This window comes from Gossypium hirsutum, chromosome D01, assembly GCF_007990345.1.
Source record: "Gossypium hirsutum isolate 1008001.06 chromosome D01, Gossypium_hirsutum_v2.1, whole genome shotgun sequence".
Classification (NCBI taxonomy): domain Eukaryota; kingdom Viridiplantae; phylum Streptophyta; class Magnoliopsida; order Malvales; family Malvaceae; genus Gossypium; species Gossypium hirsutum.
In genome coordinates, this window is record NC_053437.1 from 46305986 (window position 1) to 46322624 (window position 16639).

A 16639-nucleotide genomic window follows, 5' to 3' on the forward strand; every position below is an offset into this window, starting at 1 on the left:
TATATTGTTAATTTATTAAAGTGACATTTTGTATGGGGCTCAACATCCGCTAACTCAAAGAACAACTCAACTGGGTCAATGTTACCAGGCGAGCAATACAGGACAATCATAATCTTCACGTCATCATCTTTTACAAGTTCCATCTCCCTATATTTGCACGAATTTGATGAAACTAGAAATTTGTAAAATAGTCTGGGCAACCTCCTCCCACAACGTCAAGTGATTTTTGCACTAATCTTTTGTTTGATTTCATCAAGTTTTACACTCTTGTTAAATCTCATTCCAATTTTATGGCACGATTCAAGTATACAACCAACTTTTGTTTGGAAAATTATCACATCGAAGTGGACATATACGAAGAATTGGTTATTTATCTTCGATAGTATATCTATAAAACAAATTAAAAATAAAAATTATATATATTAGTTCCTATTAAAACAATTCATACCATTTTAAAGCAACAAAGAAACTTTTTATCAAACAATATAACTTGCATCTCATACTATTAATTATCAATATATAGTCACATAATAGTAAAATAAAATAAAAATACATAAAAATAATTACAAGCTAACATTATCAATTCAAACTTGTTTTTTGAAGTTAAAAAAAAACTTTAATTCTAAAATGGAAAACAAATATTATTTATCTTCAATCTTAATTTCTAAGAACTTTTTTTTTCTCTCTCATTTTGTTTGGAACCCATAAACAACCAAAATTTTGTTTTTTAGTCAGGGAAGGGGTTCATATAGGGGTTTGGTGTTGTCACACTATCAGGCAACACCCATAAAAAAAACATTTTCAACTTTTTTCTTTAACAACGGCTGAACTTGTTAAAATTTCAAACCGATGCCATCAACCTGGCAGGTGGCACCACAACACCAGCATTTTTTCCCGCTTTTTCAACTTTTTTTTTCTTTTTCTACCACCTTTAAAAAAAACCACAAAAAGAAAATATTTTTTTACTACGTATTTTCGGTTCTGTATATCCCCAAAAATATATGTATTATTTAAAACTTTATATCAATGCCACCAATGTGTTAGGTAATACCACTTAAAAAATTTTTTTTCCAACAGCACAATTAGCTAATGGTTATGGGAAAACTTAGAGTGATGCCACCTGACAACTTGTCAGCACCCTACTTTACTGTAAAAATCGACCCATTTTTATAATTAGTCTGTATGTTGCATCATTTATTTAAAAAGAAAAACCCCACATTTCATCAATCTCGCCTCACTAATGAGATCCAAACAGCACATTAAACTCCAGTTGAAAAAAGATTTGCATGAAAAGCTATGAAACAGTTACCTTTGTATCCAAAGGGCCCTAATAGTTTTTAGGAGTAAACTTAGCAAGTTACGAACCTAAAAAGTAGAGGAAGATGAATTTATATTGCAGTTGTTAATACTTCATTTTAGGGTTTATGAGGAAAGGTTTTAGACTTTCGGTATAGACTTGAAGACACATGAGAGTCTTTAGGTAAATTTGGTTTTAAGATCCAGTGCTATTTTGTGGCATGGTGATATTATGATTGAAGCTGCGGTTGATTGGTTTAAACAAGATGTGAACAGTCTTATACACAACATGATATCCAGAAGAATGAAGCAAAGTGGTTTCACATGATGAGGTCGTCGATTAGGGGGGTGCTGAATGGTAGCTTTATGACCCCAGAAGCAACTAGTAGAGAAAAGGTCCAAATTGGTAGGATCCATTGTAGCACAACCAACAGGATTGTTTTTCCTGCACAAGCAATTTTCCCATTAACAAATCAATCATACGAGTCATCTATCATCACAAATGAAATTTACCACTAACTGGATCACATTACGATCTATGGGATGCAACCTCAACAGTAGTCTAGGTCACCCCCACCCTTATTCGAAGAAGTTGAAAGTCCAGCACTGCCTATCTCTTTTCCAACATACGCTAAGTGTGGGTTGCTTCTAAATGCAACTGCTAATAGAGTGTTTGAAGGCTGACTAAAGGTGTAAAATTCAAGGTTAAGGCTGCATATTTGCTCAGCTTAAGTCTTGGCATGTAACAATTGATCTTAATTCGATATCATAAGCCAGCAAAGTGAGGGGTGGAGACCTGAGCTACTGACAATGGCAGAAGAGTATCTGCATTCTAACTTGGTTTAAGAGTTGAAGTTTCTTGATCATTCAATTGGTTGCTTGTTTTGCGCTATTCTGCAAGCTATTATCAAATGCAGTATAAAAAAAAATCATATTGCCTACCTCTTATACCTAAATATGCTTCATATACATCTTAATCTTTCCATCTTACAAGTAGCTTTCACCTTGCAGTACTAAAACTTATCTAAACTCGATTGAAAGAAAATAGAGAGAAAAATGAAGTACCGGAGGAACGGAAGGTTGCTTCAGTAGTGGTACCAATCCACTCCCCAGTCTCGCAAAGCTTCTTTTCAATGTCTCCTTCAAATTTACCACCAGTGACAGGCAAAAGCCCATCGAATATCGTCTTCCTCCTTTGCTCCTCCAAATCACTGCCCATGTTTAAACAAAACAAACATAAATATTATTCTCAATTACCCATAAAAAAGCAAAGGGGGGGTGAAGAAAGATATGCCTGGAGTCAGCGTCACGGAAGGAACCAGCACCAATGGCACGTTCAATCTGGACGATTGAAGGAGGAGGGTGTGGCTTTTGTTGCCGCAAACGTTGTCTCTTTTTTCTTGGTCGAGTTGCTGTTTTGGGTTTTGAATTTGTTTGGGTTTCTTGTGGGGAGGGTTTGTCGGTAAGAGAGGCAATGGGGGGATGGATAACAGCTTTGGCCATGGCAATGGATATACAACTGCAGGATAAGCAAGCCATGCTTTTTCTTTTTTCTTCTCTATTTTTTTATGTTCTCTGTTTCGTATTTGGATTTTTGTTATTTATTATTTATGGTGTTTTGCTCCGCTATCTGTCAAAGGATAACTTATAAAACCATCTATAGAGCCATTGGCTGGTCAGAAATATCTTGACAAGATCTTTAACGTACAACATTAGAAGCAGGAGGTATAACCCATCAAAAGCTAAAAAGCACACTGCCTGTCATCACCATTTTTTGTACTTCTGGTCTTAATCACGCTATAAATATGTTCATTGATATTCATACACAGCAGCAATCAGTTTCTTCAAGGACAAACTTTTTTATCATCAAAGGTTTCCACAATATCTGACATGAGTTCATTATTATGATAAAAGGCAAGGAGCTGAGTATAAAACTTTTGTCACAAAAACATGGACTTTCCAATGAAATTATACCAATGCGATTGTTATAACTCGATAGAAATGGCTCCTGCTGAATAGAACAAAAATGATTGTAGGATCTGTACGAAGGCCCTAAAAACATAGTATTCATGTTGGCATCACACAGGCAGATTCCTTAGCAGACGAAGTGCTCGTGACCAGTGTGATCTTTGCGATAAAACAATCTTCCTCAACGCTGGCACCGCCCCAGCAGCTATGATTGCAGAATGATTCTCACTGTCCATACTCAGATTATACAGTATTGATAAGGCTGCTTCGACTGCCCTGTCACTCCCTTGTTCAATAAGATTCACAAGTGGAAATATACCAACCTCAGATGCGACAGCTCGGGTGGAATCCACAACCCCTTCGGAAATTATTCTGTTAAGTTCAACAGCGGCGGATTCCTGTGTTTCTGGAGAAAGAGACAATTTTATCTGCTCTATAAGTCTTGGGATTGTCTCATAAAGAGTTACCTCCATGTTGATTGGATTCTCGAAATCTACATTAGGACTGGATATAGAGCACAGTTTAACAAGGCAAGCGGCAACCCAATCTTTGTTTCGAAGAGGGATATCGGACTTAAGGATTTTGCGGAGTAGTTTGGTGAAATGGGTAGAGTCTATTTTCTGGCAAAACTGTTCCGAGTCAAGAAGTTTTGTTAGTAGCCTTGAGGCTGCAGAGACTGCAAGGCCAGCTTCCTCAAGTTCAAGAGCATATTCGTCTAGTTCCTGACCTTCTACATCAGCTTCCTTGTCTGCAAAATAGAAAAGGTATTATGTTCTCACAAGTCTACAGTAGTACAGCACAAGTGTTTTCAACTAAGAATTATTTGCCCTTACCTTTTACAGCTTTTTGTTGAAAAACAGCTTCCAAACCAGATGATACATCTACTTTGATTATTGTTTCCATGCTTGGTTCAATTATTGTTATGAATTCCAAGATAGAAGCTACTTTTCTTTGCAGGTTTGATGGTGATGTCTTCAAAATCTCAATAAGGCGAGTAATGACAGTAGAGTCTAGCAATTCTTTCCTACAATACATTTCCAAAATATACATCAGGTTAGTGTTACAGTCAAGAACCCAAGGATTCAACATGAATATCCCAAAACATTAAATCACTAGGCAAATAAAAAAAAAACCTTTTGTAGTACGTGCTTTGACAATGGAGCCTAAAGTAACTAAGGGAACATATATAAACTCCACCGACCCCCTTAAGAGCTACTGTCAGTTTCAGTTTCATTGAATCAACTTGGGGAGAAAATAGATAAATTGTGGAAGAAAATAATTTAGAGCCAAGAGGAGAAGAAGTAATAAAACTTTGAAACCCTGCATTAACAAGATAAGTGGATCTACATAGAAGACAACAGAAAGAGGAAAACAATTAACATGTTTCCCAATTGATTATCTCCATGTATCTCATCCAGAGTAAGCAATCATTTTGGAAACAGAACAAGATCCAATGGTGAACACCATAATGATGAAGCATCATTTTTCAAATAAACAAAGATGCCAGAAAGAAGAGGGAAAAACCTGGAATCCATTATTGACACAGGCTTATCTCCAGTCAATCTGGCAGAAGCATCAAGGCTCCTTGCAGCATCTATCCCCATCTTTGAACCATTAACTGGTCCATTGTAGAACTAGATACAACAGTATACTACGTAAGTCAACAGAAAAATATAGGGCCCAAATTATTCTTTGTGAGCGTATGGATGACTGTGTTTCGAAAACTTTGAATCATTGAGGTTGCTTGCTTTGTTTTATGCTGTTATAACCATTTTAATAAGAAAACAAGATATTAATAAAAATGAAAATGGCCAAAAAGATATTTCTGAAAAAGATAACCCCAAATGCCATGCAACTAAAGGAGGAAAAAATAAGGGGTCTAAGTTTAAAAATTGGAACAACAAATGAAAATGTCTTCTATCATTTACATTATGCTGTAAAAATTGATTGGCTGACTAACCTTGGACTTCATTTCTTTACTAGGGTCTAAAATCCTCGCAAGTATATCCAAGGTCTGCAAATCCAGCAACAATCCGTGTCAGAAATATCAAACTAGAATTATTACAAATTACCACTTGAGAAAACAAAGACTGCCTTCACCTTTTCCATCAAGCTTCCAGAGGTTTCTGAGCGTTTCAGTGTACAAACTAAAGGGTGTAAAATACCTTCAGCTTCAAGTACATGATAAAGAGAAGAGCTGCAGCCAGCAAGAAACTTCATAAACATTTTATTGCATCTAAAAATTAAGATATGAAGCACATGTTGTGTTACTTAGTTCCAGAAACTACCACTAAAGTAAAAGGAAATGATATATGGATATGGATATGGATATGGATAAAGATGTGGATGTGAATATGAATATGAGAAGATATTGTCAAAATTACTGGCATGACTCAAATGTTCAATAAAGAAAATTCCATAACACCAATTCGACACATGAAATGCTACCAGCATCAATGCCAATGAAGCAAATTGAGGAATCACAAAAAAAACTTTGTAACAGATATTCAGAGCCACAACTTTACAACAAAATGTTACAAGTATAAGACTGGACCCTATTCTGGTGAGACCATCAAGAGATGATGGATGCATATAGACAACTCGCTGTTAATAAAGTAGAGAGACAAAATGTGAGCTTCCTCCAATAACCAAACAGTAACCCTGGGAGTTATATTTTTCCAGAGGGTTCAAGAAGCATATAAGAAAGCACAAGAAGGCTCACTAAAAACTCACTGTCTTTTAAATATGAACAAAGAAAGACAAAACAATGACTCAATAGTTCATAAAATAATATTGTGAACTAAAGGAAAGGCCAAAATCTGGGTCAATGAGTACCTCAAGAAATGTCTGCACCTGTTAAAATTTTCCCCATTTAGAACTAAAGGCATTATCTAGCAAGACTACACAAAAGAAAAAATATACCTGACAGACAACCTCTCCAAAGCGTGGATCACAGCTGATCTGACAGCAAAACTGTTATGGTCTAAAAGCCGAACCAAATGCTTGATAGCACCAGCTTCCTTGAATGAAGTCCGCATATGTTCATTGATAGATGAGTCAGCAATTGACTCAGCAGCTCTGGATATGGCAACCTCATCATTAAGCTCAAGTATCAAAACTAATCGAGCCACACCATCTATCCATGGGAGAAGAGTAAATCGGTTATCAGTGGGGATATCAGACTGAGATTCTCTTTTTCCATCCAACTCTATAGCCCCTATGCGAGCAAGAAACTGTTGCTGTGTGCGTCCAACTATTGCATTCTTCCTAGCTTCCTCTAACTCAGCATTCTCACCAACATTCAACCCAAGAAGTAATTCAGAGGCACCAAACTTTGAAGGACCTTTGGAAGTCTGCTCAATCTCTGTACCATCTGGCATAGTAGGCCATGAATATAATCCTGGCTTGAAAGACTTGTAAGAAGCTGCACCAACCATGGGAACGGGAACCAGACCTTCCTCTATGACAAGAATTCTATAAAACTGATCCTTAATGAGTTCCAATAAAGCATTTCTAGCTTCCTTCCGAATCACTTTAGATCCTTCCATGTCAGTTTTTAATAGCTTTGCCTGCATTAAGAGTAAGAATGTTTCATCAGGTGCCACTGAAATTTAGTCTAAGTTTCACTATGTTGCATTTTCAATTCACTACAATCCAATGATGCAGTAATGCGTTCTAAAAATGAGTCAACAACAATGGATACAGTTTGCTTCTGTGAGATACACAACCATCATCTACTAATACAATTGAATTTATGAAATTTGTGGAGACTAGTTAGAAATTGAATTTAAAGGTTAAAACTTTGGAAAGGAAGCAATGCATGCAAAGAAAGAAGATTACAAACAAAACAAGAATGTAACTGCATGACAGCAAACAAAATACAAGCTTCCTGGTAAAGGTATATAAACAATGTCATACTTCACATTTGCATTTGACAATTTTGGCACGTAACATGATTTGGGTAAAAATAAGAAAGCTTTGCAAACAATACTGAAGAGGATGGACCAGAATGCACAAGTTTTTAGACACAAAAAAGATTATAACAATAAACAAACATCATCTTTTTCAAGGAAAACAAAAGCTATAGCACATTTACATTAAGTCACTATATTGCATGTAACAATTCAGCATGCAACCAGATAACCATTCAGTCATTTAACTAGAAAACAACGACCCCCATTCGGCAAAGATCCTCACCAGTTTCGGAATGATACCAGCTTCAACCATCATGCTGTGATTGCAATGGCTCAAGGCCAAATTCGACAAAACTCCACCAGCTGCTTCCTTCACTTTTATGTCATCATCATCGAGGGAATTGATAAGAAATGGTAGGATATCTGAGTTAGCAATTTTCACTCTAAGTTCTTCATCGACAGACAAGTTCCACAAAGTACACATACTTTGCTCTTTAACCTGGAAAAGTGAGTTCATAATATGTCTCAAATTTCAGCAAACAAGATAAATGTGATGAACATTTTCAAAGGTGAAATACCTCCTTTGTACCTCAGAAGTCAAGGAAGGTCGACTCAGCAAACCAGTTATCCCTTCTATTGCTCCACTTTCTGCTACTATATCTTTGTACAAATTGATTGAAGATATTGATCGTAAAAGACCGGCAGCTGCTTCACATGTAGCACTAGACTCAGAGTTAAGAAGGTTCACAGTTAAGTTTATGCAGCCTTGGAACTGCATAATGGTATCAATGCAATTCTTTCCGCCTAGTGAATATTTCCATAGTGCCACTATTGCCTGTTCTCGGTCAAGAGCATCATGGTCTAGCCCAAGCATTCGCACAAATAAAGCCACGTAGTTGTCACCTAAAGTGGAGGAGCTACTGCTTGTCCCTTCACCAACCTGGAATTAGCATAACAAGCTGCATTATTATGTACCTAAAATTAATAAACATTTCTTATCTTAAGAAATCTAAATAAGAAATAAAAAAGAAAGAGGAGTTGGGAAAAAGGAGAGGGAGAAGTTAGAATAAAAGTTTAATTTTAATTGCAAGTACATTCCAAAAACTTATGGGAAAAATAAAAAGGAAAGAGTTGCAAATTCAAAGACTAAAAGTAACCATCTAAAGTTTTTCAGGGTCCTTAAAAGCTTCAATTTAAACATAAGGCTAAGAAAAAGAAGACATGAAGCAAGAGTCTAAAGGCAAAGCTCAAGAGGTCAGCAATCAAAGTCTCTCCTAACAGCTACCGTTTAAATTGTATGAATCCAACAATGAGATGATAACATTCAATCTGTTCTGCAGGGGAGCATAAGCCAGCTCCTTATGTCACCTTTCAAATGTCTAATTATCTCATTCCAATTCAAATAAATAACCTTATGTCACCTATGTGTAACATTTCATCAAGCTCAATTATCGTTCTTTAACATCGCTCAAAATCTAGAACACTTAGACAACCATTATTTGACTTCCATTCTTAAGATTAATTTCGCCAAAGCTCCATAAAACCCATCTTCAGTGAAAACTCTATGCTACACTAATGATATGGTCTTAACAGGCACAGAGGCCCAAATATGATCTGTATAGCCGACCACCATGGCCAAAAAACAAAAGAATTACTACGTTCTATCTGAAAAAGTAAAGTTCCCAATTTTTTATCCAAAATCAAAACTTTATTCCTTCAAATATAGAGTAAACCCCAAAACAGTTTTCCAGTGAAAATGATAGTATTAACAAGTTTTAAAGGCACTTCATTTGACCAATAAGTTACATTCTGAAACCATACAGTTTCTAGTTTCTAAATTAGAAACATCTTTCATCCCATTAAACAAATAAAAAACTATATAAAAAGAAAAGAAAAACAAACAGAACAAGCTCTCGAAGTCAAATTTTGAGGACACAGATGGGAAAGCAAGAAGCTTAGACTTGGGAACTTACAGAAACAGCAGCAGATTCCTGTGGGTTGGCATCAATGGAACCACCATCATCACTAACTTTCCTAAGGACTGTGCGGAGGGAGCACGACTTGGGTTGGAGGAAACCGTTCCAAAGATGATTGAGATGGAACTTTGTAGAAAAGGTAGAGTATTTTCTCCTGGGTTTGGTGGTTGTAAACACATGCCGGGGATTGAGCAGCTTAATGTTAAAGTAAGGTGAGAGAGTAGCAGAGGCAATCATTTTTGGCCTAAAACAGTGAGATTGGAAGCAGGGTTTTGCGGGTGTGTTAGGTTTTATATTGTTATTCTCCCTGTAGAAGTGGCACTTCCCTTAGCCTTTCCTCACTGCCCGGATAATGGAATGTACTAGATTTTTGCCACCGAATATTTAAGCTTTCCTTTTTTTTTTTACTTAATTGATGAATAAGCCCTCAAGCTATACTTTTTTGAATTAGTTGCCTAAAATTTCTTTTCAACCTTTTACCCTCCGTTAAAAAAAAAAAAAAACTTTCAACTCGTGGACCATTTTTAATTATATAAAATATTAAAAATTAAAAATTTATATTAAATAAAAATAAAAAAAATTATTATTTAATATTATATTTTTCACTTCTCCTCCGTCCCCCTTCATCTTCATCTTCATCTTCATCTTCATCTTCACCTTCATCCTTCCTAATTCTTTCATTCCATATTATAAGCAAGATATATATAATTTCATTTGATGCTTTCTTTTATAACAATAAGTCATTTATTTTTATTAGAGAAATATATTTTTTAAGGGTAAATTACACCAACAGTCACTCAACTTTGGGGTAGCTGACAAAACAGTCACCTTAGTTTCATTTCAGTCACTCAACTTTGGAAAAATGACAAAGCAGTCCTTTTTGTCGTTTTCCGTCACAGATGTCACGGCAAAGTGACATGGCAGATGACGGAGTGCTTGGTGTCAAAAAACCCTTCAGCTGGTCAGTTACCACAAATTTAACAGCCCTATCAGCACCAATTTAGGGTTTAAGAAGAAAAACAAGAAGAAGAGGAGAAGGAGAAGAGAAAAAATGGAGATGCCTCCAATTTTCAAATCAACGACAACCATCACCGTCGCCAATAGCTTCCCCTATGTGAGTTTTGAAACTGATATCCACCCAGTCCGACCCTTTCCTCGCTAAAGAAATCTTCGATGTCACCACCACCCAACCCAGTTTTCGTCACTCTTACTCTTCCTTCCTCGTCCTCATCCTCAAACTCGGTTGTTCGAAGAACTTCTCTCTTATCGACGACCTTCTCGCTCGTCTAAAATCTGATCAATATCGAGTAACCCCAACTCTCTTTTCTTACCTTATCAAAATCTACGTCGAAGCTGATTTACTCGAGAAAGCTCTCAATGTGTTCTACAAAATGCTTGAATTCAACGTTAAGCCTTTACCCAGACACTTAAATCATATCCTCGAGCTTATTATTTCTCATTGTAACTTCATCATGCCTACTTTCGACCTTTTCAAGACTACCCATAAATACGGTGTTTTCCCCAATACCAAATCTTACAACATTTTGATGGGTGCGTTTTGTTTGAACGGAGATTTAAGCATTGCCTACAAAATATTCAACAAAATGTTTGAGAGAGACGTTATGCCTGATGCTGAGTCTTATAGGATATTAATGCAAGGTCTATGTAGGAAGAGTCAAGTGAATAGAGCTGTAGATTTGTTGGAAGATATGTTGAATAAAGGATTCGTACATGATTCATTGAGTTATACTACTTTGCTGAATAGTTTGTGTAAGAAGAAGAAGCTTAAAGAAGCTTATAAGCTTCTTTGTAGAATGAAAGTTAAAGGGTGTAATGTTGATATTGTGCATTATAATACTGTTATATTGGGTTTTTGTAGGAAAGGAAAAGCTATGGATGCTATTAAGGTTTTTTCGTAGCCATTACAATGGAAGAAATCATATCAACTATTGAGAAATTTTGGATTTCAGGATAACTTTAAGCGTGGATATCAATAGTGTCGTCCTTGTTTATACCACTGCAACTTTAGCTATTGCTATAACAAATTGCCTGCCTGTCATCACTTTTTTCTTGGTTGTGTTGCTCAGGTAAATTACACCATCAGTGGCCGATAACAAGAGACGAATTTCAGGTCGGCAGAGAATTATCATTAGCCGACCAAACAAGGGTGTTATTTTTAGATGTGTTGTAATACCAAATAGAGAAAGTGTAGAGATTTGCAGAAAAACTCTTTGACTTAAACCTAGAAGCGAATACTTTGTTTTAAGAGATAAGAAATTTGTTTTGAGATGGAGTCCATAGGAAATCCGAGAAATTGAAGGATCGGTCTTGCTGGGAAAACAATGGCGGAAGGTTACAAAGGAAGAGGCAAAGAATCAGACCCTGCCAAATTAGGCAAAGAAGACTTTTTTTTACAATCTCTTCTGTAACATCCCGATTTAGGGCTTAGTCGGAACAGTGGTTTTGAGACCACAAATTCGATGAAGAAAAATTTATTTTTACTATATTTTTATGGCCTACAATTTCACGGAAAGATTTCGTGAAAATTTCGTTCAAAAATTTTGACGTTTGGGCACTCAATTTAGTCAAAAAGACTAAATTGTAAAAAATGCGAAAGTTGAGTTTTATATGTTAAAGGTATTTAATTGTTATGGACCTATAAATTAGGGGTCCTTATATGATAATTATACCATTAGTTAGTGATGGACAAAAATGGACATGAGATAAGTGAAATAGGATTTTTTTTAAGTAAGGGCATTTTAGTCATTTAGTAAATAAAAGATGTAAAAATTGTGTTCATCATCCTTGCTTGCTGCAAAAACTTGAAGGAAGCCATAGCTAGGGTTTCTTCACTTTCTCAAGCTCATAGTAAGTGATTCCAACCCTCGTTTTTAATGTTCTTTACGTTTTTAGAATCCTGGTAGCTTAATTTAGCTTATTTTAGCAATAATTTAACCTAGGGTTCATATTTAGAAAAATACCCATAGGTGAAATCTGTTTATTTTGATGTTTTATGGTAGAATATGAAGCTAGGAATTATGTTAAACAACTTTTGCTAGTCGATTTTAAGTGAAAACGAGTATATTGACATAATCGACAAAAATACCTAATGTTTATAAGTAAGTGTTAGAGTAAGAATTTGATGTTGTCATAGAAGAGAAAAATGTCCATCATGTTATAAAACATAAGAATAAGAGATGAAATTTAATTTTCGAGCTTTGGGGCAAAAGTGTAATTATGCAAAAGTTTATGGGCAAAATCGTAATTTTTCCAAAGTTCGAGTCAAGGATTGTTTTGATGAATGTGAATACCAAATAAGATAAATTTACTATTATAGATCAAGAAGAACGAAATTCAGAGTTAGACCGAGGAAAGAAAAAGGTTGAAGGCTAAGTTGATAGATTTAGCCATATTTTGTACCGAGGTAAGTTTACGGTAAATAAATACAATATTTCAATAATTATTATTAATGCTTCTATTTTCCAGAAATTATGTATTTATTTTATGAAATTATTTAATGTTGACTCAAGTATGAGATGATAGAGAATTAGTGTTAAAAAGTCCCGTTGAAACATAAGGAATATATCGGGTACAAATGTCATGACATTTGGGTAAAGAGATCCCATTTAAGACCATGTTTGAGACATGGCATTGGCATCATTGAGGTTAAGAGAGGTCCCATGTAAGACCATGTCTGGGACATGGCGTTGGCACCGAGATGAGAGGTCCCCCCGTAAGACCATGTTTGGGACATGGCATGGGCACCGAAATGAGAACTCCCATGTAAGACCATATCTGGGATATGGCATTGGCAGTACAGAAAACATCCCATGTAGGACATAGCTTTGTCATGTATTATCAGACAAGAGACCTGAGTATCCTTAGTATTCCAAGTGATTCAACGGGCTAGTAAATAGACCATGTTACATGAAAGTTCAGATAAAAGCATAATAATAAATTCAGGTGAGTTATAAGGATTGATAATATCTCAGTTATCAGTTGAGGAAGAAATTTCAGCAAGGGAGGAGTAAGTTATAATCATGAGTTATTTAAGTAAGCAAGTAAGTAAACAAGTAAGTGAGTAAGTAAAGAAGCGAGTAAAGATTCTAATGTTTGATGAAATTTATGAGTATGATTATTTATGATAAATGTTGTTATTTATTTACTTGTAAACTTACTAAGCCTTATGCTTACTTTCTTTACTTTCCTTATTTTTATAGTATCGCCAAGTCGATTCGAGGATCACAAGGACGTCGGAGTTCGTCTCACACTATCTACAGACATCTCGGTATTATGTGATTTCGAAACGTGTAAAGCTATGGCATCTATACAGACTTAGTCATTTTGAGTGTGTTTATATGATAAGGCTAATGGTTAGCTATTGAAATGGCTAATTAAGAACATGTGTGGTGTTATGAATGCATAGGTGATAGTTTATACCTAGAAAATATGAAAGAGTAAAAATTTGCAATGAAACAATTTTGGGACAGCAGCAGTGACGTGACTTTGAAAAATCACCAAGGATAGTGTAAAATGAATTATAGAGTGAATGATATATAGAATTAAATCTTATCGAGTCTATTTTCATAGAAAAATAACGATGTGGGTAAAAAATTTTATATTTTGAGATATTTGAATTTTGGTTAGACAGGGTCAGAATGGTTTTTGGAATCCCCTATTTTGACTTTGAAAAATAATTAAAAATTGTAAAAAAATAATTATGAGTTTTAATTTATATGTCTAGATTCCTTATTGAGTCTATTTTCTTTAGAAACAAGTGAGAACACCATATGAAGTCTGTACAATGAGATAATTAAATTTTAGTGACGAGAGCTCAGGACAGTCGATCAGTGAAACAGGGGAGAATTTAACTAATAATCTGTACTAATTTGCTGAACAAAAAATTCTTAAAAATTTATGGTAAAAATATATATGAGTCTAGTTTTAGGGAAAATTTACGGATCTAAATTTCTAGTTTCTTAGCTCGAGTTATAATTAATTTTGTAACTACTACGCGATTAGACAGCTTTGTTGTAAATAGTGAAATTAATTTTAAAAGCAAATTTTTATGTCTCAAACTAGTAAGTTAAGTCAAGTAACGCCTCGTGCTCGACTCCGGCAACGGTCTCGGGTAAGGGGTGTTACATCTTCTTCTTCTGTTGCTTCTTCTTCTCTGTTATTAAGGGTTTTTTTTTCAATTTCTTCTTAAATTGGGTGGGATTCCACTGTAGACATCCAACGTAGCAAGTTAACTGGCCACATCAGTTAGTTAACTTTCCACATTAGGGGTCCCCTTAAGACACTAATGGAAACTATTAATCGGTGATTATTTTGTCACTTTTTTATAACGTTAGTGACTGTTTTGTTATTTTTCAAAATTTGAGTGACTGAAATGAAACCTAAGTGACTGTTTTGTTAGCTACCCCAAAGTTGAGTGACTTTGGTGTAATTTACTCTTTTTTTAAAGTATAGGGAAATAATTTTTCATCAAATCAACATTAAACCTCTAATTAAATATTAAAAATTTAACATCATTACCTTTAAGTAAGTAGCAAAATATATAACTTTTTTTATTAAAAATAGATATCAAATAGGATAAAAAAACATAAATACCAAATTGGGAAAAGACATCAAACTTAATGCCAAATGATTTATTAAACCAAATAATATAGAATAATAATATCAAAGGAGGTATATATTTCAATAAATATTTTATGACTGGAAGGGTAGATTTTATTTATATTAGTCTTTTTAATCCCCAAAATTTTAATAAAAAAATTGATTCATCCTATTTATTTTGAATTAGATTGCACATATAAATCACGATCATAGTGCATAAATATGTACTCTTTGGTAATGTTCGAAAAGGTACCTAGTAATTGAATTTGGATGTAATTGCTTTTAATTATACAAGGATGACATGTTTAGGTAAACATTGTAATTAGTGGGTCCCACTAAACCTAATCATGGGTCGGGTTGGGTTTAGGTCGAACTGAAAAATGGACAAAAATTCTACCAAATCCGATCCATATTAAAAATGCTAAAACCAAGCCTAACCCAGCCCGCTCATATTAACTTTTTTTTAGATTACTTTTTATATAAAAAGAAATTTAAAAAATACAATACATCAAAGACACTAAAAACATTAAAATAAGTATTTCTCAATAAATGGAAAATACATTAGAAAATTTTTTATACTTAAATAACACTAAGATAATTATAACTTAGCAAGTAAATGCCTCTAAAATAGTAGCAAAATTAATAATAAAATAATAGTTATACATTATCCAAACAACAACAACAAAATAGTAGCAACATAATAGCGAAATGGTAGTGGAACAGTATTAAAAGCAGAAGTGAAATAGCACTAAAAATAACAACAAATTTGTTGGATCTGCTGCCCTAAGTGTAGTATTTTCGTCTAAGTACACTTGTAATTTTTTGAACAGATTGGTTAATAAAATTATTCATGAATTAAATTAATACTTTTTATATTGTCTTCACATGGTTTTTGTACGCAAAACAAAATAGAAGCAAATGTTGCTCATTGGTTGCCTAATTTTTAAACTGATACTAAGCGATATTATGTGGTCAGATTGTAATATGAAAAAACAAGTTGTATTAGTAAACAAACCTAAACATGTCCTTAGTCTAATCAGAAATGAGCAAACCAATTGAAAGACTAATATGTCGTCTATCAAGTCCAATTGGGGAGATGCCTTGTCTTGAGCATCGGAACGGACAACTTCTAAAAGATAGAGACATATATGTGACTAAGTGGACCGACAATACATCGATTAGGACCCAAGCAGAATAGATCCTGAATCCATTTATGGATTTATTCACTTATGAAGTTCATAGTGTGACATACCTAAATCCTAAGTGGATGGTGGACTATGTATGACTCGTACACTTTAATGTAAGTAAAAGTCTGAGTTCGAATAGATAATGAATCGAAAGCTGGTCTATTGGGTGTACAACTTCTGCAGTTAGTAGCGTCATTCACAATAGTAGAATTCATAGCCTGAGACATAGGCAAATGATATTCTCTCATTGGCATTACATGGTTGATGAAAAGTAAACGTGGTCATGGGTTGTTCATTTTTGTGATGAATGACTTGATTACTATTTAATAGTAATTGGCTTTTCATGAAGGAAGATATAATAGTTTCCATGAAACAAAATAGGATCATATTAGGAGAGCAGATATTATTCCAAAAAGATTAAAGATATCTTATGAGGGTAGCACACTTATGACAAGGTCATTGGACGAGCACTAAATAGTTGCTTTCATAATGGTATGTCGCCAGGGAGAGCTTAGTCACGATACTATAGTGGAATGATTTCTAGACTAAATGAGTTTATAATTAATAGGTGAAAAGTCAGAACTTAATTATAAATAATTTGATCCCTAATTACAAATATTTAATCGGTCCCTTCGCTAGCTCGTTGAAACCAAAAATGAATTGCGTGTTTGTGTCACAT

At 34.6% G+C, this 16639-nt stretch overlaps 2 protein-coding genes and 1 pseudogene across 2 annotated transcripts; 1 reads left to right on the forward strand and 2 right to left on the reverse strand.

The window, feature by feature from the left end:
* Positions 1-1526: 1526 nt before the first annotated feature.
* LOC121202995 (probable NAD(P)H dehydrogenase subunit CRR3, chloroplastic) lies at positions 1527-2904 on the reverse strand. The gene is made up of 3 exons (XM_041086548.1): positions 2591-2904; positions 2362-2507; positions 1527-1741 (listed from the first exon to the last, which is right to left on the reverse strand). The coding sequence occupies exons 1-3, from the start codon at positions 2833-2835 to the stop codon at positions 1617-1619; spliced, it is 516 nt and encodes a 171-aa protein (XP_040942482.1). The 5' UTR covers positions 2836-2904; the 3' UTR covers positions 1527-1616.
* A 153-nt stretch (positions 2905-3057) lies between these two features.
* LOC107948905 (uncharacterized) lies at positions 3058-9515 on the reverse strand. The gene is made up of 9 exons (XM_041086547.1): positions 9152-9515; positions 7768-8118; positions 7462-7677; positions 6187-6833; positions 5365-5461; positions 5225-5278; positions 4789-4898; positions 4098-4288; positions 3058-4012 (listed from the first exon to the last, which is right to left on the reverse strand). The coding sequence occupies exons 1-9, from the start codon at positions 9389-9391 to the stop codon at positions 3375-3377; spliced, it is 2544 nt and encodes an 847-aa protein (XP_040942481.1). The 5' UTR covers positions 9392-9515; the 3' UTR covers positions 3058-3374.
* A 501-nt stretch (positions 9516-10016) lies between these two features.
* Positions 10017-11073, forward strand: LOC121213589 (pentatricopeptide repeat-containing protein At4g01400, mitochondrial-like; annotated as a pseudogene).
* The last annotated feature ends 5566 nt before the right edge of the window (positions 11074-16639 follow it).

What these genes read in the sequence shown, in the direction of transcription:
- LOC107948905 (XM_041086547.1), bottom strand. Translation starts at nt 9,391, where the DNA reads ATGATTGCCTCTGCTACTCTCTCACCTTACTTTAACATTAAGCTGCTC. An exon ending in AGGAATCTGCTGCTGTTTCT is followed by an intron (nt 8,119 to 9,151) that starts GTAAGTTCCCAA and finishes TGCTAATTCCAG; the next exon opens with GTTGGTGAAGGGACAAGCAG. An exon ending in TTGGAGAGGTTGTCTGTCAG is followed by an intron (nt 5,462 to 6,186) that starts GTATATTTTTTC and finishes TGCTGGCTGCAG; the next exon opens with CTCTTCTCTTTATCATGTAC.
- LOC121202995 (XM_041086548.1), bottom strand. Translation starts at nt 2,835, where the DNA reads ATGGCTTGCTTATCCTGCAGTTGTATATCCATTGCCATGGCCAAAGCT. An exon ending in TTCCGTGACGCTGACTCCAG is followed by an intron (nt 2,508 to 2,590) that starts GCATATCTTTCT and finishes AAACATGGGCAG; the next exon opens with TGATTTGGAGGAGCAAAGGA. An exon ending in AGCAACCTTCCGTTCCTCCG is followed by an intron (nt 1,742 to 2,361) that starts GTACTTCATTTT and finishes TTGCTTGTGCAG; the next exon opens with GAAAAACAATCCTGTTGGTT.